The sequence below is a fragment of the Seriola lalandi genome, unplaced genomic scaffold (assembly GCF_002814215.2).
Source record: "Seriola lalandi dorsalis isolate HSWRI2012SDOR001 ecotype SW California unplaced genomic scaffold, Sedor1 jcf7180002054835, whole genome shotgun sequence".
Lineage (NCBI taxonomy): Eukaryota > Metazoa > Chordata > Actinopteri > Carangiformes > Carangidae > Seriola > Seriola lalandi.
The window spans coordinates 875,585-895,582 of record NW_019525388.1 but is presented as its reverse complement, the minus strand read 5'-3'; the positions used below and the strand labels follow the sequence as shown (position 1 = coordinate 895,582).

General features: G+C 42.1%; 1 protein-coding gene across 13 annotated transcripts in view; it reads right to left on the bottom strand.

Annotated features, from left to right (window-relative positions):
* Nucleotides 1-19,998, bottom strand: part of neo1a (neogenin 1a) — a 155,060-nt gene that overhangs the window by 46,957 nt on the left and 88,105 nt on the right. For all 13 annotated transcript variants that reach the window (XM_087179415.1, XM_023426697.2, XM_023426701.2 and 10 more), the window contains exons 5-7: nucleotides 14,517-14,653; nucleotides 3,204-3,358; nucleotides 2,973-3,093 (exon numbers count right to left, since the gene is read on the bottom strand). In XM_087179415.1, the coding sequence (XP_087035541.1) occupies nucleotides 2,973-3,093; nucleotides 3,204-3,358; nucleotides 14,517-14,653 (413 nt within the window). The remainder of the gene's footprint in view (nucleotides 1-2,972; nucleotides 3,094-3,203; nucleotides 3,359-14,516; nucleotides 14,654-19,998) is intronic.

Sequence of the window (19,998 nt, the reverse complement as noted above, 5' to 3'; positions counted from 1 at the left end):
CCTCTCAACCTTTCAGCTTTCAAGGTTTTAAAATGGCTCAATCAAGATGAAGTTTGGTGCGACATACACTAACCCACTGTCAACTACTAGAGTTCAAAGCCGGGTGTATTGATACAGAGCAGATATCACCGTTAATAAGTGCCAAAATACTGTACACATGCTAACAGCTGACCCTTTTCCAAACACCTACAAGTGGGAATAGTGAGCGGAGCCTCATTTAACTGCAGCTGGCAGTGTCAGGATGCAAAGATTATGACCACTAATGAATATTAGGGAGCCGCTGGGTGTTTAGAAGCAGTTCAACCCCATTGATTTCCCTGTTGGGTGAAGACAACTTTATCCCTGTGGCAAGTCCCACGCTTATCTTCCCCAGACTGCAAGGCAGCCGACAGACAGACAATGTGTTTCTCCCTGGCTCCGTTTCAGGATGATTCGAGCCTGGCACGTGTGAGCGGGATACCTGACCGAGGTAAACCACACAGGGGGAAGCGAAGAGCAGGAGGAGTGTTTGTGAAGTGGACAAAGATGCCCAGCTGTGAGTGGGGGGGTGGTGGTGTATAGCCTTATAGGGGGAATATTCAGGTCAGCACAATTAACACAAAGCCCAGTGTGTTGGATTATAAGAGAGCAGGTGGCTGTGAAAGACAAGGGGAGAGAAAGTGAGTGGAAGTGGTGAGACGGACAGATGGCTGTAGAGTTGTGTGCGTCCGTACTCAGCAGCACAGGAGGAACGAGAGAAGAATAGAGACTGTAAGCAGGGAGATACTACTCTACTAGATCTCAGAGATTCATTTCAACCTCACATCACAGAGCCGTAGCCACAAAGCACAAATAGCCGTAGAAAATTAGCTGATTTCAAACATGTTTTCATTGATTCACCATTTGTAGTCACAAATTGCACCTTTGAGATGGGAAATTATCTTGACACAGCGAAGCGAGCATTTGTGGAGAGTGCTGTAGTGGATGTGTCTATATAAGCATAAAAATGTCAATAATGTACAGGAAGAACAAGCAGTCTCACCGCGACTTCAGTTATTTTTTCAAGACACCATCCGAGCCTCAAGATTGGAGGCTGGATAATAAACTGATGAATAAACAGGAAAATGGAGAACTTTCTGCTGGTAAGTGTGTTTGGATTAGCATTACTGTGACCAAGACAGATGCACACACTTAGAAAAGTAAGAAAGAAAAAAGATTCTGTGTGATATTTATGGATTTAACAGAGATTAATTTCTTCAAAGCTCCGCTTAGGGCAAACTCCGTGTGCAAGGGCAGCTGTCTGAGTAATTCATCCCATTTATCTTCAACTCACACACACACACACACACACACACACACACAAAAAAGAGAAGACTTGGGGCCATGTAAAGTGGCAAAACCCTCATCAATGGTGTCAAACACAAACACACAATGAGCTGCAGGTCATCATTATTTCTGACTTAATGTCCTCCAGTCAGAGGGGATGACACAGCTGGGGGGCCACCAGTTGGACACCGCTATGCTAATCCATTAGCCACCTGCTTCAAGTGAGGGGGAGTTGACGCTTGATTAAATTTTGCCATCTTCCTCAGCAAATTGGGAGAGTCTGAGTCAACACTGAAGTAGGGATTGTGATTTTAATAATAGACACAAAAAACCACTGATTTCTGCTGTATTAAGTTCTGCCTTCATTCCCCTCGCTGTTTTATTATTCCTCCATTTTCCACCTTGTTATTTTATTCACATTATGCTTTTCAGTGGAATTGTGTCTCTTTTTTCACCTTTTACTTCTTGTTGTTTTCTTGTTTTGTGGAGGTTTTCTTTTTATACTAGCCCGTGGGTTATTCTATGATTATTATGAGTATACAATTCAAAGTTATATTATGTTTTCTCTTAATGGTCAGAGGAAATGAAAACAAACTACCCCAAGTACTGGGCTTTTCACATTTGCTTCTATTTTCAGGCACTTAGTTTTGCTGCTTCTAACCACTATTCTTGGTGTCTGCTTTTGTTGTTCTCTGCACTCAGCAGCTCCACTCTGGGAATTAGCATTCAAACCTCTTTCGGCTTTAAAGGGAATTGTACAACAAGAGAGACTGTGCTGCAGCTACCCAGGCGCTCTTCGCTTTACCAGCATATGGGCTCTTGTTTAGGTGACGCTCCCTGCTGAAAGGAGGCCTTTGCACCGCTGAGGATGCCGCATCAAAGCACAGGCAGGCATTGTGTCATGCAACTGAAAGTCCTCGCAACATTTCTGTAACACTGGATGTGGAATGGACTGTGCACAAACCAAGCATCGTTTGCCCCACATATACTTCTGTTCCCTTTGAGTCACCTCTGGTTTAACAAGGTCCCAGTGGTTTCATTTCACTGTTCACTACACATTCTCTCCCTCACACCTTCACAGATGTGCTCAGCCTCTAGAATCCATCGAGGTGTTTACGAATAAAGCAAACTATACAGTGAGCAGAGGAGCCACCCTTTTACAAAGCTAGCTTGGGTTTTACAAGCCTTTGTTGAAACAGTATTTCTGCAGAGATTTATTCCTCTTCTTCGAGCAATTCTTTTATTACTCTGTCTAAAGAGCCCAAAGCAGATACTGGGATTTTCTGAGCTGCAGGTACTGGATCTACTATTGGACTTGATTGTAACATTTAAGCATTTTGGCAATTTAACACGGATAAAACAACGATTATTTTATCAGCAGTTGACAACTCCAGCTCCCGTGACTTGGAATCATAAGAGGTGCAGCTGCTGTGTTAAGAATGTGGTAGATATTCAAATGGCTGTGAACTGATCCTTGCTTTTCCAAATGTTTGTGTGCCTGAGCAAAACTGATCAGACATGGTTCATGTAGTAGTTCCTGACATTGATTATTTAATCACTGCATCTTCTCATGTAAAAAAAAAAAAAAAAAAAAAAAAAAAGATTTTATCTGGCTAGGTAAGACATCTGATTTGCACACTACTGTGTGGTCCTGGTGAGTGGCGTACCGTGATCCAAGATGATGAGCTGGGCGCTGGACTGGATGTTGCCGGCATCGTTCTCTGCAAGGCACTGGTAGAAACCCTCATCTGACTTGACCAGACCCAGAACCTGCAGGTTGTGCTCCTTCTACAGAACAGGAAGCAGAAGAAAGGGGAAAAACAGAATTTAATATTTGTACAATGTCTTCAGTGCAGAAAATGTAGAAAGATACAAACTTCAGTGCCAGATGAACTTACGATTATTTTGAAGTAGTCACTGGGGATGACAGCATCTCCATTCTTGACCCATTTGACAGTGGGAGCTGGCGACCCTGAAACCTCACATTCAAAAACGATGTCCATGGACTCGTGGGCATAAATGTTGGCTGGCCGCTTGACAAACTGCGGAGGAACTGTGGAATACAGATGAGAAAGAGGAGTCAGGGAATTTTCAAAAAAAAAAAACGAAGAAAAAATTATATTGCATTTATTGTCAGAGTTTGGGGGAATTGACTGAACAGTTAAAGCAAAAGCAGCAAATAAGAGATGATGGGGAAAAAAAAATGTGTAGGAATAATTTTTTCCGTAAGATATTCAGTAACCAATTTGTCAAAACTAACCAGGCACTTCAAAAAACCAGAGCTCTGGTCTCTGCCAGGAAATGAACGAGACCAAATGATTCCATATCTCTTCAACTGCCAAATTGCCAGTTAAGGGAGGGTGGAAAGAACAACAAACAGTATCATCCAACAACCACCCTTCACACAGCTCTGACCTGTTCGGCAGATGGCAACACTTGGACTATTTGATAAAAAAAAAAAAAAAGGTTCAATAATCTCCGTTCTTTCTTATTCAGGAAATTGGTGAAAAATAACAGCCGTTTTCGTCACAGTACAGCGCGTTAGCATGCTACACTAGCAAAGCCAGGCACTTGCAGATCTCCCCTCATCCTGGTAATGAGGGCCAGAAAGGAGTTATTTGATCTGCTGCGGTGATACAGCGCCTCATCAATCTGTCCTGGAACAAGGTCACTGGGAGCACAGGGCCCAGGCCTCTTCCTCTCTCTATAATTGGACTGTACGTGTTGTGGGGGGAGAGAGAGAGTGAGAGAGAGCGAGACAGACTCCATGTGTGTATGTACAGTGTGTGGGTGTCTCTGTGAACATGTGCCTTTGCTGCCTCTGTGCTTTCTCTGATAAGCAGCGACCTCACTGACCACAGTTTAAATGACTGTATTGTTAGTGTGTCGCTGTGTGTCAAGCTTCGCCAGCAGCCTCCTGGGCTCTGTGATAGCTAGTTATTAGCATCTATTTTGTGGCTATTCACATGAGCTGATTGGATATTAGAAGCAGTGAGCGGATAAGGTCCTTTTCTGGTTTTATTCAGCAGAGTTACAAGTTGTGAGGTCAAGTCCTCCTCGTGTGCCTGATGTAGCTGTGGCTAATTTGTTTTAACATGGCATTTCTAGTTCACGGATTAGCCTTGATCCATTTGGGATGTGTAGTTAAAAACAGCAAGAGAATTAAGACTCCCAAATTATAGATGATTGTAATTAAATTTGTGAAAGGAACAATCCACTGTATACACATTTCTCAAACAGTAATAGCCTCATTACACCAAGAAGCAGTGCAGTTACAGGACACATTGGTCTCAATGATGCGTTTGTATTTTCCTGACCTTGAAATGCACTTTCTCCATCTGTTCGGTATTTTCATACCCGATACAGAGCACATGGAGAAAAGGAGGGAGGAGAGGCGGGAACTCGGGAAAGGAAGCACACAGGGAAACAACACAATGCCACTCCCACAAGATGCTCCCTCGGTATCTTCAGTGAGAAACCCCGGGGGTAACGTGTGTGTCCCTCCAAGCGGTGCTTTTAAACCTTTTAACAGTTGTAGTTTTAATTGAGAAATGTAATATATTGGGATTATGATTATTATCCTGTGTTTTTAGTAACAATTTCATAAGAGAAATTTTCCACATCTTCCTCTGGCTAATCACGTAAACAGGATAATTATGGGGAATTATCAGTGTGTGCAAACAGCTTGAACAGACAGCAGTCGCAGTTGTGATCATGCATAACTGTAAATAACTTAAATGAATTGAAATAAACGATTTCAACATTGTATGCTGAGTGAATGCATTTAGCTGGTGGTGGTGGCTGGTGGTAGAGACCAGAGACCAGTGCTTTAATTTGGGGTTGCAAGTCATAAACAAAGTTGAGCCCATGGACGTAGACATATAGCTAGCAAGGCAGTCACCAGAAGGCCAAGTCCATGGGCTCAACTTTTTTTTAATGACAAATTTGAGCATTTAAATTAGAAAATACAAATCGCTAAACTTCAACAACCAAACACATTTAACAGTTTAATATACCCGGGTGGGGTTCCCCTTCAGATTTGATGCTATAAAATAAAAATGAAATAAAATAAAAAACTTGCAAACAAAAACAGTAATTCAAACAAAAGCCCACTGTACAGTATCTTGCTTTCTCCTGTGGCTTCCAAATTCCAGTTTTCCAACCACACAATGCAACAGAAAACGTCAAAGACACAACACCCGAGTAGTGCAAAAGAATACTTTCCTCACATTGCTTAATGAGTGTCGAGACATTTCTGTGAGCTACACCGGCGAATATTGACGACTGAGCCACAGAAGGAAATGAGGATGGTGATGCTTGTAGACTGGATCACTGTATGATTGTCAAAACAGCTCAAACCTGGCTCTGTGTGTGTCTGTGTGCTTGTATATATATGTGTCCGTGTGTATCTATGTGTGTGTGTACTCGTGTTCCCTGCAGGGGGAAGTGTGAGCTGTGAATAATGTGTTTCACAGTGTGGTGTCCCCTGGATATTTGCCTCTAGTAGCTGTGTAGCAGAGGCAGGTGGAATCCTTGGTTTACTTTGGTGTGTCAGGGACATGCCATTAAGACACCAGTGTGTGTGTGTGTGTGTGTTTGTGTGTGTGTGTGTGTGTGTGTGTGTGTGTGTGTGTGTGTGGCTGGCTAGGCCACATGTGAATGTGAATAATCTCAAAACGTGTCTGGATAGTTGTCTCATTCCATTATTACCGGTGCTAAATGCTGTACATAACTGTGTTTGCTTCCTTCCCTGCCGGTTGGATTTTGTTTGCATAAAACGAGTGTGTGTGTATATAAGTGACTGCTTACGTATGCGAACATATGTTTTTTTTAAGTCCATGCTGTCTCAATCTGTGCACACTCACTGCATTTGCATCAGTTTCTGCATCACATTGCAGTGTCTGACAGTATCTGTATCTGTGTATATGTATATATACAGTGTGTGTGTGTGTGTGTGTGTGTGCGCAGAGCCCCCTGGTGAGGTTTGCTTGTGACAGGTTTTGATGGTGACTGGTACCCCTGTGGCTCTCTTTATCTCTCTCACGCTCTCTCTCTCTCTCTCTGTTTCACCACTCAGTCTCCCATTTTTTTCCACCCTGACTCTTAATCTTCCTATAACTCCCTGTCTATCTCTCCATCTTCTGCCTCCCCCCTTCCTCTCTCCAACTGAGCAGACATGCACCATTTTCTCTAAATGGAGTTCAGACATTTGGAACCTATTGGACTGAGCAATGAGTAGAAACGCCTAAATGTACCAATAAAGCTTGGGGGGGTGAGGTGGGGGGGGTGGAAGCTATCAGGACTCAACAGAGGGTGACGTGTGTTAGAGTGTGTGTGTGTGTGTGTGTGTGTGTGTGTGTGTGTGTGTGGTGGGGGTGTCTCTCTCGGTGCAACAACATGCCCGATGACCTTCCTTAATTGGCTGTTTGCAGCATGAACCATGCATATGCAAAGGTGAACTTAGTCACATTTAGAAAGAGGATGCAGAGAAGAATTTTTGGCAACTAATGTGGCGACAGAGAACTCAAATTTAAAGTTCATCAGTAGAAAAACAACCCTTCTTTGAAAGTGCTGCGTAGAAGCATGTACACTATGATGGCAGGCAGTTCTTCATATGTCAACACATGAGGTTAATGCATGTTGGGAGAAGGAGGAAACCACTGCGGCTGAATTTTGTAGCCAGAGGGGAAGAGCCTTGTAAGTGTTACGAGATGCCAGCTGTCAGTCAACTCAAACAGCACTGAAGTCATTATGAAAACATCCAACTTCTTTTTCAAAAATAAGTGGGTCATTACCAGCACATAATAGAAGCCAGTGATGTCTCCGACTACTAGTCATGCAGTTACGTAATGTTTTGACTTCAGGTGGCAGAAATATAAATAATGCACTGGAAAAAGTACCAATGTGCAAACAAAGGGAATTCAGGTTTCAACAACAAAATAAAGCTTTGCAAATAACTTCATGCGTAAGATATTATGAAGTAAGAAAACATTCAAAAAGTCTGTCAGACCAAAATAATAATCTAAATTCTTAACTGCTAAATGGAAGTAAAACTGTTTTTGTAGGCAATATAATAAAAATATTAACATTCCACATGGCACCTTTAAAGGGGTGTCGACGGTGTGATTATGGTGTATTTGCTTGATTGGCAGGTGTCTAAGCCCATCACACTCTGCAGTGCTTTAGCTGCTGTAATGCCCGACTGCAGCCTTCACACAAATTTGGATTTACTGGATCCAGTACATGACAAAAGATCCAGGAAATAAATATGTTACTTCATAAACATATGGATAATGTCACAAGATGCCAAGTCCATGTATCCCTACAGTCCACAGGCACAGAGATGCTCAACTCCTCCAGCTGGAATGTCTCTAAATGGACTGACTTGTGTTTGAACATAAATACCACTCTCTAATGAAATAGAAATCCAACAGAGACAGAAAAACAACAGAGGAAGCGCATACACATGAAGATACATAAAAGAGGGGAGAAAAAAAAAAACATCAGGGCAAATATAAAGGAAGGAGAATAGCTGAAAGAACTCGGATGCCAGTTCTTTGGGGCTGGTTTTATCTCTTTAGCCCGTGGCTTAGTAAAAGAAGCTTTAATGCAGACTTACACTGACTCCAGTGAACTGTTAAAAGAGGGCCACAAAAAGGTCATGTGTGTGTCTCACTGTGAGCTTGTTAAAACAAAACCTCATAGGATTCCTAAAGGGATTCTGGGCAGATTACTTTACTTAAAGCTCCACTGGCAGCCAGGAGTGAACTGAATAGAGACATACTGAGGGGTGAAAGGCCAACCTCCATCTATAAAAAATAAAAAAGGTGAAATATCAAAATCAAAAACCTGAAGAAAGAATCTCTTGCGGTCGGCGTATTTCCGATTAACTGGTGTGATTGAAATAAACAGCTTATTACTCCCCAACATTCAGGCGACAGCAGTCATCTATTAAGGCCTAATGTATGATTGTTGAAGCTCGAGGATCCAAATATGAAAGACATGTTACTACTTTGCAAGCTTGGCCAGAGTCCAGTTAGCTTCATGAAGTTAAACAATAGCTCTTGGGCAGTCAGGGTTTACTCTGAGGGCAAGTGGAGCTCGGACTGCACTAATTACCCATCCTGCTCATGCAAAGATAACAGCTTTACTCTTAATCCCGGCCAAAACAAACAAGAAAGATGCTCTGTGCTTCCTTTCCAAGTCATTGAGTAGAGAATAATGTCCTGTTACAGGCAGACTCATAAAGAGGGAGTTCAATCTTTGGGATGCTTTTGTGGACTCCCACTGATGTTTCTAAAATTACTAGAATTGAGTTGATGCAGAGGCCTGAGATCGTCCATGAAATGCTGAAACAAAGCCGGCGTCACGGTTTGGCTACGGCATATAGAGGAGGTCAAGGCGACGGTGCCTTCATTTTAGAGCAAGAACAACTTTCTAAAACGACATTGTTGTACTTGAAAACACGGCAAACAAAGAAAACACAGCTAATTTGATCATTCACTTGCGTTCTATACTTTATATTGTGCTTTAAAATACACTATTAATCAGTCAGTTATCATCAGAGAATCCCTGAGAATTTGGTGCATCAGTCACTGGATGTCATGTTTCCTTTAAACATTATTATTGCCACAGCAATGAGGTTTTGGTGGGTTAACTTCAGCGATCCTCGAGTGGAGGCATGTTCATTTGTCTTGAACACTCATCAGTAATAGTTTAGATTTATAGACTTCAGTTACTGTAAACAAAAAGAGGAAAATGCGTTTTTACGTGAAGGTACATATGGATGTAACTTTTCCCATAAAGATCTTCTAGACCATGAAGGTGTTAATTAAACCAAACCGGAAGTCAAAAACCAACTGCCAGAATCATCATTTCCTGAGGAGTAACACAAGTAGCAATGTGGCCTGCGAATGACTGGCTGTGTGTTTGCACATGCCCTCCCCTCTAAGGACCACAGAAGTGGCAATCTCAATTTAACAATTAGATGGGCTGAGTGATGCCGTTCAGAAGCTGCTGCCACCCGATGAGCTGCGCCAAACTGGACCGGCTTCCCCACAGCAGAAGTAGCAACGTAGGGCGGACTCGCACGGCGGCTCTGGGAAAACGAAACACTAACGAAACAGAGACATACACAGTTTTCGCATGTTCCTGATGTCATGCAGATGTGGCTCTATCTGAAATAAATAGCAGGCTGTTGATTCCCCACAGATGAATACAGACACAAGAGAAGCCGTCGACAGGAGTCAGACAAGGGCTACTCCACACACCTCTTGTCATACTGGTTAAGATAAACCCCCTATGAAAGAAAAGAAAAGGAAAAGGTGCGTGACTGTGGGTGTTGCTCCTTATCAGGTTAGTGTTGCTTTAAAAGCTGAATGGAAAGTTTCATGTTATTTCAGCCAGAATATCACTGTGACACTGGAGGGCAGGCAGGAAGATGGTGTGTCGGAGTAAAAACAGACTAAAATATCCACTAGATTTTACAAAGGCCGCAATTCTTCCATGCTTCATTTCCAGCAAACTATTCCTGTCACTAGCTGGCAAAAATACTTTCAGCACAGTTTAAGAAAAAGTCCCTCTACAGGATTTTCTACTGATATGTTCATTCAGGCTGCACATGCTGGTTTTTTTGTTTTGTTTTGTTTTGTTTTCTCTTGCCTGATGAAACAACGTGAGCTGCCCAAAGATTTAGATTTGTAGATTTGATATACAATCAGTGGCTTATCTTTTCAAACCATTTGCTACAAAAGAATAAAGAAAAAGGTGGAAGTGCAAGCTGAAATTGAGCATAACTACAGTTTTTTTGATGTTTCTATTTTTGCCCATTGCTATAACAAGGTAAAACCCTCCTGCTGTCTGCAGTTATAAATCTAGAGTCCCCAGCCCATAGGCAACTTTTACAGGGGGCAGGGATTTCCTGCATGGGAGCGCAGCACATGGAACGAACAATTAAGTTGATGGCATGATAGCATGAAGCCATGATAAAAGAGGGTCACTAACTCGGAGCCCTATAAAACTGGAAACATATATGTTTGTGGAGAAACTATTTCTGTCTTGCAAACACACACATACAGAGTTCAGGTCTGGGTGGTGCCCCAGTCACGCAAGACCATAATCAAAAGCTGCTGTCTCCTCTGGCTCCATTTTTCCTCTTGCCAGCTCTAATAGAGGGTGAGATATCACAGCAAAGTCCCACTGAACAGAACACACACGCACACAAATATACAGTAATCAAACAAACACATACAAGTGTGTCAGCACACAACTGTTTGCCTGTGCAGGGCCCAGTACTGTAGATGTTAGTGGATGGGTGAGCCACGCATCACTGTAAACACTGATGTTTAGAGCCTAACATGCTTCAAAACTACCTGAAGTTCTGCTGGAGTGCGTGATGGAAATTTCCAGACCCCATGAGTTCATCAAGACTCTTTAAAACAAAACCATATGGCCAAGATTGACCAGGTACTTTGCTCGATGACCAAGCAGAAAAATGTGAAGAAACCTTGCAGTATAACTCCTTCGAAGAACAGGTTTTCCATGTGTGTACAGACTTCTAAACCTCTTTATGTCACTGGCACTTTGATTATATGTAATAAACACACTGCTTTTAGATATCTATTGCATTTAAAAGACGAGAGGTTATAAAATGCCCTCTGAGAAGCGCTACTTCTTCTGGGCAGACTGGAACCTACGATGACTCTGTACTCTGACTCCGGGCTGGGGCTAGCTGGTTAGCGTGCTAACTTTACTACAAGAATAGAAGCGATATAAATAGAAGCAAAACAAGAGGGTTAAAGCTGAACTTACAATATTTATTCTGGACTGGTAAGTAAACACCTGTTAATGCTAACATTGGCTATGTAGCAATAGCTCCTTTAACTGATCTGGCAGCGTAGAGTCAGTGTGTTGTTGTTTGCTACCAAGCTCTGCCCTGGTGAAATCTTACTTTCCTGAAAGAGACAACAGCGTCACTTTCCTGTCTAGACTTGCTGGTGCTCCGCTCCGAACGTGCAGCAGGTACATGGTCAGTGTAAATTCTCAGGGCTCAGAGCAGTGTACATCTCTCCCTTAGTAAGTGGTATAAGGTTCTCATTAGTAGACTTCACTGCTAAGGTACCTTGAAACCCAGTTTCCTGCAAACATTCCTTGAACAGGAGTAAATACTTAATTTGCTTGGGGATTGTTGTCAGCCATAGTTTTGGTGCAGCAGTGAGTGTGAACTGCAGCAGGAAGATGTATGTTAGCAAGACTCAATAGATTACAGTGCCTTACAGTTCATTATAAAACAACAAAAAATAATAAAACATGTCATCCTGTTCAACATTTTGCCTAAATTATGTCTTAGTATATATAGTATAGTATATATATAGTATAATAGTTTTGGGACAACAATAGAGCTCTATGGCACAGAGAAATAAGATACAGTAGTTTGTATAAGATCACTGATTGAAAATAAGCGCTAATTACTAAATCCAAGGCAGATTAATTCAACTGTGTTTGAATAATATTTGAAGCTGGAAATCACGCACAAATTAATACACGCATTTGTTTATTGAATGCATACAGGTGTATAGAGTGAGTGCATAATTGACCTGGTGTGGCATCATTTTGTATGCATGGCTGTGTTGTTTGTGTGTATGTGCACACACCTGCTGCAGCCCCCATGCATCTCTCCTTCCACAGATAAGCACCAGCTGCATCACAAACCCCCAAGCTATCTCCAGGCGAAACCTAACAGTGTTTTACCACATCAAATCCCTGCCTGGCTCTCTGCACCGTTTCCTAAGCAGAAAACCATCCAGTGTTTATGAAAAGCTACTGACCATAAACTCACATTTTCTCCTTGTTACTGCAGCAAAAGATGCCCTAAGGTGTTTTGGAAGGAGCGTCTCACATACAATGTTTCGTATAGATTCATACCACATTGATTTGTATGAGTGTCTTTCTCAAGCGTAACTACATCTTGGGGGAATCCATTGACCTTTCAAGTGTCACTTCTGTTGTCAAGGGAGCAAATCAATGCCCCAATCTGGTTTCTTCATAAATCTGGATGAATCAAATGCAATTAGGCCTGTGAGTCTACAGCATGGGAACTAATTAAACTTTTTTGTTGTGTTACAATGACTGATGTCTTTCAACAATATCTCAGGAGTGCTGATCAATCCTGTGCAGTCTCGTCACATCGGAGGGGGAGGCTGGCAGGGGTCAGGTCAGAGACACGGAGGATTTCAGAGAGAACTCAGCGAACAGACTTGAAGACTGAAAACGAGTGAAGTCGGATGTCCTCCTGTGACCTGATCCGATTTTCCATTACTGTCTCCTTTAATCACAGTGAGAGACGGGGAATGATGAAAGGGTGGTGGAGGGGTGATGAAGAGATGAAGGGATTTGGGAAGAGAAGTATGGAGTCATAGCATGATGTGGGTGTGTGTGAAATGCAATGAACCCGAGAATGAGCCTCAGGGTGTTTCCCCATTCTAAAGTTATTTCACACCGAATCCTGTTGACTTGCTTCACCTGGGAAAAGCATACAAATACACATGAGACATCTGTGCCCATGTGTATTTTTCTCACGGACTCTGTGTGTCTGTGTGTATAATATATTAAATATCTAATGCAATGATTTCACTTAAACCAGTATCACTATTTATTGATTGATTAATCACTCAAAGGGATCATTAGTATTTGAGAAAGTGACTGAAAAATGGGCAGATACATTTGTATATTAACATGCACTTCTATAAATATACTACAACTGTAACTACTGTCTTACTGATATCGTGCAGTTTTTGATTTATTGGTTGGGTTAAAAAAAAGTTTTAAATTTCCTTTGAATTTCAATCACAGGTGAAGCTGTAAAGTCACTCTACTGAATCACTATACTTAAATTTGCTGTTTCACAGTTTTCTCAAATGAAGGCAGATCATTTGTAAAGTAATTTTCCTTCCCAAAATAATGAAAAATCAACAATACGATGCAACGTAATTACCTTAACAGTCCTCAAATTTGTTAGATATGTATTGATTTCTGTGGTCACATCATCGTTCTAGTTGGGTTTAAGATTTTTTGTTATGCTTTACTTGCACTGGATTTTGCACTGTGACACAAGTACTGAGCTTATTTATGGATTTTATTACAGACAAGTCTTTAACAAATTAGGTTCCTACTGTCAAAGTGGGACTTTGAAAGTGAAGATTAGTCAAAATTCATTCGGGATTTAGCAGCTTTTTCATGTGAAAGTGTGATAATTAATACAAAAATTATGTCTCAAATTCCAATATGTCTAAAATTCAAATTTGCTCATTAGCACTGAATTTTTTTGTGATAAATACTACAGCATCGGCAGCCTAGTTTCCTAACAGAATTGACCTACTAATAGATGAGGAATGAGTCCATAAACTGCCAATCATTTGTTGTTTTAAATTATAGACAGTTATAATTACAGACAACTGGATTACAGACATAGAAACCAGAATGTGTGGTGTTGCTGTAATGTAAAACATATTGTAACTAATATTCACTTAATATTGAAAAACAAGTGCGATTAGTCTGATTAAATGAATTTGGACATGCAACTAGGGAAACACACTATACTGTCTGTGTCACACTGGTGTGCTATCATGTGCGTCCTCAATATGTCGTCTGGTAACTACTGCCAGCTACTCTTTCAGCATCTTCTAATTCTAGTGTTTGTCTATATTTTTGTCGTGCCAGGGATACGTGAATCTTAAATCTTTTTGTTCTTCCTGTGTGAGGTTGAGTTATGCGAAACAGCAGATATAAACAGATGCTCCATGTGCTGCGTAAGTGCTGAATACACTGCTCACCAAGAACACAGCTTGTATGTTCCCTTTTCATGGTGTGCAGCACATCTCAATATGGCTGCCTGTTATCACAGCCACAGTGAGTTTCAAAACATAATCTCCATGTAAGAAAATTCACCTCGCTCATTTAATTTCAAACTAAATTGTCACTTGCTCTTTTTCAGGTCCGGGATGTCGGCCCTCAGGGCATTCAGTAAGCTAAATGCCAAACATAACCTGCTTTAAGTGAGAGAAGGATGGTCACACACACACACACACATAGTTTTTGAACTGCTGGCACTGTCATGATTTTGTGCCCCTGTAAACTGCTCACAAAACAACATAGCCTAGTTTGTACCTCTGGTCCTACAAAAGAAAGCAGGCGATGTGGGTTGATGAGGGTACCTTGTACTGTGAGTTGGGCCTGAGCTTCAATGGTGGCGTTAGAATTGTCCGCCATGCAGGTGTAGACGCCGGCATCCTCCTCTGTGAGATTGGAGATCTGGAGACTGCCTCCTCCCACAACCTCCACTCGACCCTCGCTGCATTCAGAAAAGAAACAAGTGGTGGGAAAAGTAGAAGAGAAAATTAGTTAGATTTGACTATGAACAAATCTTTCCCTCTGGTTTCTTTTTTATCAGCAGTACTAATTACCTTTTATTTGGGGCTTTTGCTACATGTAATATTGTCAACATCACATGCAGGAGCCCTCAGGCTGCTGGCCCTGTAGAAGCATCTCGATAAAACTGAACTTAAGCCTCAATTTTTCAACCAGGCTTGTTAAATATGTAAAATGTCATTACAGCCCATTTCCATGAAGCACACTCCCCTCCCGCTTCTTCAGATGACTGCATGCTAAAGGTTCACGTTCCCCTACTGACCTGAGGTTGACTCCACATCTCGTCTTTGCTCTGTCACCTCTTACCAACTCTCTGAATAAATAAAACGTACTAAAAGCCAAGTCAGCTGCCCTGAAAAGAACGCCATTTGCAATTCTTCTCACAGTCATGATTCATAAACAGTCTGGATTTGGAGAGTCAATGCTTTTTTAAATAACAAAAAACATTAATCATTGTGTAAGTTACATGTACATATGGACAGATGCCAATGTTTTATTCAGTACGAATCAGCTTTGATTATACATGAGAGTGCTGGTCTTATTCAAGCTGCAGCTGGGACGCGTATCGTGTACAGTGTCATTACCGCAGTTGTTACGTTGACTCAACAAATGTTTTCATTTTCTTTCATCAGCTCTTAATTAACTGCAGTGACATGCAGCTAAAGAATAACAATACAGCGATCTAACATCAAGCAGGAGCGATTCTGACATCAAGAACTTCTGTTTCTCGTCATCCAGCATCGTCAGGAGCGATACCCAAAGCTACATCTCCTTTATCATAAACACCGACAACCGGTTTTCACACAGTGTTTTCCTTTTCTCATAAGTACTATTCACTCAGGTGTTGTGCTTTAACTTGTGTAAAATGCACAATAATTTAGACACTGCAACACAGAGTGGCAGAAGATAGGACAACCAGGTCATGCTTTTCAGCAAGTATTTCAGACGGAGCGATCATAAATATTTATCAATCTACAGCATTCACACCCCATCTTGGTCACCACATATCTATTTGGACAGCCTCTCTCTGAACCAGTGACCCTCCACCATTTAAACAGTCCCAACTTTGATTTTCCCAGTAGGCCCAGGGGGAAGCAGTCTGTGGCCAAGCTCTGGCTTGATTCAACAGCCAGTGGAGCATTTGGAGTACCATGAGGCTGAGAGGAAAGAAAACAGAAATCAATAGCTTAAAGAGAGAACTCTGCATTCACAAAGAGAAACTGAGAGGCGGGGAGAAAAGTAGGAGCAGCGGGTCGGCTGGAGAGGATAAAAATCCAAAGAGGGCCGCGGCAAAGCGAGATGCAGCTGAGGAAAGCAAGATCAGTGCATAATGGTTTCTGCACAGAGGAGTGAGGATACATGCCGAGGTATAGAGTGCACTGAGGAAAACAACCCTGTGCTGCAGGCTGATTTAGTTTTAAACAAACTGCTGACTAGCTAGAGCTTCCACATGAGCTGCTTTCTCTCTCTCTCTCTCTCTCTCCCTCACTAGCTCTGGGTTTTGGCAGCGCTGGCCTTTGAGACCATCTGCCTGTCTGTCTGTCTGTCTGTCTGTGCTGGAGTGGAGCGTTCGAGTGGCACTCGACCTGCTGTCACCAAAATGACATCACTGTTTCACTCATGCTGTAAGGATAAACTAGACTATTAACTTGAGCGCCAGCTATAACCATTTCACAGTTACAACAGTTGCAGTTTTAGGTTACCTAGACTCCCTGTCCTGTAACAGATCAGGACTTTAGTGCCTGAAAATGGAAAATTGGAAAATGGACAGCTTAAATGCAGTTACAGATGTGCTTTTTTATAGGGATACTCTTTTACACCAATGGTAATGGGCTGGAACTGTCGCTATTAAAAAAATCTCTCACAAAAAGCTGAGTTTGGTGTACAATAATTTACCAGGCTGCTTTGACAGGCTAATGCACGGTTGTCATTGTAAACTCATGACCCATCTTTCTAACTGCACTTCTATTATAAGCTTCATAAATTTTAATGATTATGATTATCTAGATTAAGAGCATTTGTTGGAGATGGTGCAAAGTTGCCACCAATTTCTATGCTGTAGTAATACTATATCAATTCTGCACTAATAACGGTAAAAACCTGTAATTATAGTGAACCAGTGCCAAAACCATTTTTAACAAACCTGAGCAGTGTGACACCTGTTGTTAAATGCAGGCCAGGGGCGGTGTTATGAAGTCAGATTAAGAGTCATATTAACCCATTCAGACTGTAACACAATTTAACCCCCGGTCTCAATATCAGTCAGTGTATTTAACAGAACACTGGGTCCTTTCTGACAAAGAATCACGCATATGCGTAATAAAGAATCACACAGAGGATTCCTGGGTGAAAAAAGAAGGGTAGCATAAAGAAGGCTGCAGAGTCTTTTTCTTTTGATTCTGAAACTGCAGAACATAACACAGAAGCACTGAAAATGCCAAAGATCTTGCTGTACATTGATTACTCCCTGTGTACATTAGACAGTATGGCTGACACTGGCGGGAGGCTTCCTCCTGCAGTGAGTCTCACCAGGACAACTATTCAGATTCTTTGGCCTTTAGCGCCGCATGCATCTTAAAGGGCACTGACAGCTTCCTCTTGTACTGGAAATAGGACCTTACAGCACATATCAAACCATCAGGCAATTTCACTTTCTGTCCACAGCAAGTCAATCTTAGCTCTGAGTGCAGAAGCTTAAGTGCTCTGTTGAAGAAGGACTGTGTTACTGTTTATAGACCATGAGGGAGGGAGACAAAGTAAATTGGTTCGAAGACACCTTGCGCTTTAGTGAGGGGACTCTCTCCACTTGTGGTCATTTAAATTAAGACGAGGTGCCTGCTGTAAGAATATGACATCCTGTACAGGATGCTGCAGGCCCTTAGTGGGAGATGCTGCTAATTAAAAGTGCATTATGTGTCTTCACCTACAAAGAGCTGTTAAATTAGCTCCCTACTTTAACCGTCACTTTTCATCTTGTTACGAAACAGCAGAGGCACACATGCATACACACATACAGCACAAGCGACTGGAAGATTACAGAGTCACGCAGACCAGGTGCAACGGTGCTAATTGGCCTTGCTCTTTATAAACAGCTCCAGGGTCAATGTTTTTACTGATTCCACTTCCAAAGGGCGCCAATCTCCGTATTGTCTGTCGCTGCAAATATGACATATAAGGTTATATTGAATTTCTGGTCTAGATATTTTCTCATAACACCTGAAAACATCATTTATCAGTTTCAAAATGTTGTTCAGAACAGCAACATCCTCCTTCAGCTCCTCTCTAGTGCAAAGCTCGTCCAGAAAAGGTGTCGACAATGTCCTGTCAACATGCAGAGGTCTCGGACATAATTTGTCCCCTGCTCTGCCACTCAGCTTTGAAGGCAGTGGCAGCCACAGAGACTTTTTTTTTTTTGGGGGGGGGGGGGGGGGGGGGGTGCGCACATTTGGTATGTGTGAGTGGTGACTCAGCCTTCCGTAACACAGACGGGTGGCAAGGTCAGTACACCTGGGCGAAGGGACGCTGCATATCACTGGAGAACTGAAGAACTGTGGGTTGTGTAACACGCTGTCACAGAGCAATCAGTTGTGCTGTGACAGTGGTTGGCGCACGGGTCGTGCTAGCTGCAGCACAAGGGGGAGGCAGGTGGAATCACAACTGTCACAACAACGAAAAAAAAGAGGGCATTCATTATTAATGGATGGAGTGCCAACATCTAAACTTTTCTTGGCCTCTCTTTCCTCTTATTTTTCTTTGTTCAGACAATATTTATTTCTCCACCCTCGCACCCCCCCCCCTCCTTTTTTTCCCTCCCCTCTTTCTGTATCTACCAACCTGTCCACCATCTAAACCCATGTCTCCCCGCGCCGCCATGCACCATGAATGCTAACTACTGCGCTGTTCCAGGTGTTGTGGTGAACGCAAATTGAACTTCCCCCTTTTGACCAGAACATAATCACAGCAGTTCCATGAATTTGAATCGTGTTCAAGGTGTGCAGAGAGTACTGGGATTTCATTTTAGAGCCACAGAGGGCAGACGGCGGATTGGAATGATTTGTCCCGCTTCCAAAACACAACTTTTCTTTTTTTTTTTTCTTTACCTACCCCTGTTCAGATATGAGCTGCTGAGGTATAAGGGGAAACAAATGTGCGAGACAAAGGAGAGAAGAAAGAAGCCAGGAAATAAAGAAATAAGTAAACAAATATAGATTAATGTGAGAAACAGCCTGGTGCCAACAACATAGGCTGGGGCTTCTTAAGTGACTCAGCCATGAAAACATTTTTATTTTCCTCTGGCTCATAATGGAGAGCTGCAAGACCCGGGAACAAAAACAACTCTTGCATACCTGACTTTATATGCTTTTTTCCCCCGAGAATAAACCAATCGTTTGATTAGTGCATATTACAATAAAGCGAGCAGCACATACCTTACATAAGATACTTTATATAAGACGGCTCTGGTGGGCCCACTGGGTCGCCTGAAGCCACATTAACCCAGTACGCCCCATGTTGTGTCACATCTACAGAACCGCAGTACTCCACCGAATTATAAAACCTTTAAATAGGACATAATGTCTGGTGAAGAGCCACAGCAAAACGTTGTAGGTGATTTGTTTGCTGTGAGGGACAATGTGCAGGTCCAGGATCAGCTTAGTGAATAAAGCCCCATATTATCAGTTCTATTTCAACTCATGATGCTGCAAAGTTTTAAATACAATAAGTAGAATTTCTTGGTACTTGGTTTTTTAGAACAAACAAAAACTGCAGCTGACAGCAGATTAACAATGGCCACTAGCCAATATATTCCTCTTATCCCCAATTCCTACTTTCCTATTTTCTAAAAAATAAATAAAAATAGACGATATGACAGGAAACATGCTTTGAGGAGAGCCAGTGAGATCTGCTGGAGACTGAGGGACTATCCATAAAAGGAGACTTTCTCATGCTCCACTGCCAGAAAACCATGTTGCTTGTCTTGTTTTCTCGAAAACACATGCCAGCAAAACTACTCCATTACCTTAACCCACTGCTGCTGCCATCTATCATTTTACCAGTGTTGAAGAAATTTGAGTTCCTAAGCAGAAATCTAACCTCACTGGCCTCCTATGTATCAGAAAGAATGTGCTGGATATCTGGTGTACGTGCCAACCTCTCTGAATGAGCGAAATATGCAGCAGAACAGTTGAAGTTTCTGCTCGTAGTCACACGGATCTTAACTCTTTGTTGTAGGTAGCAGCGATTGTGTACTGGGGGGTGGGTGGATGGGTG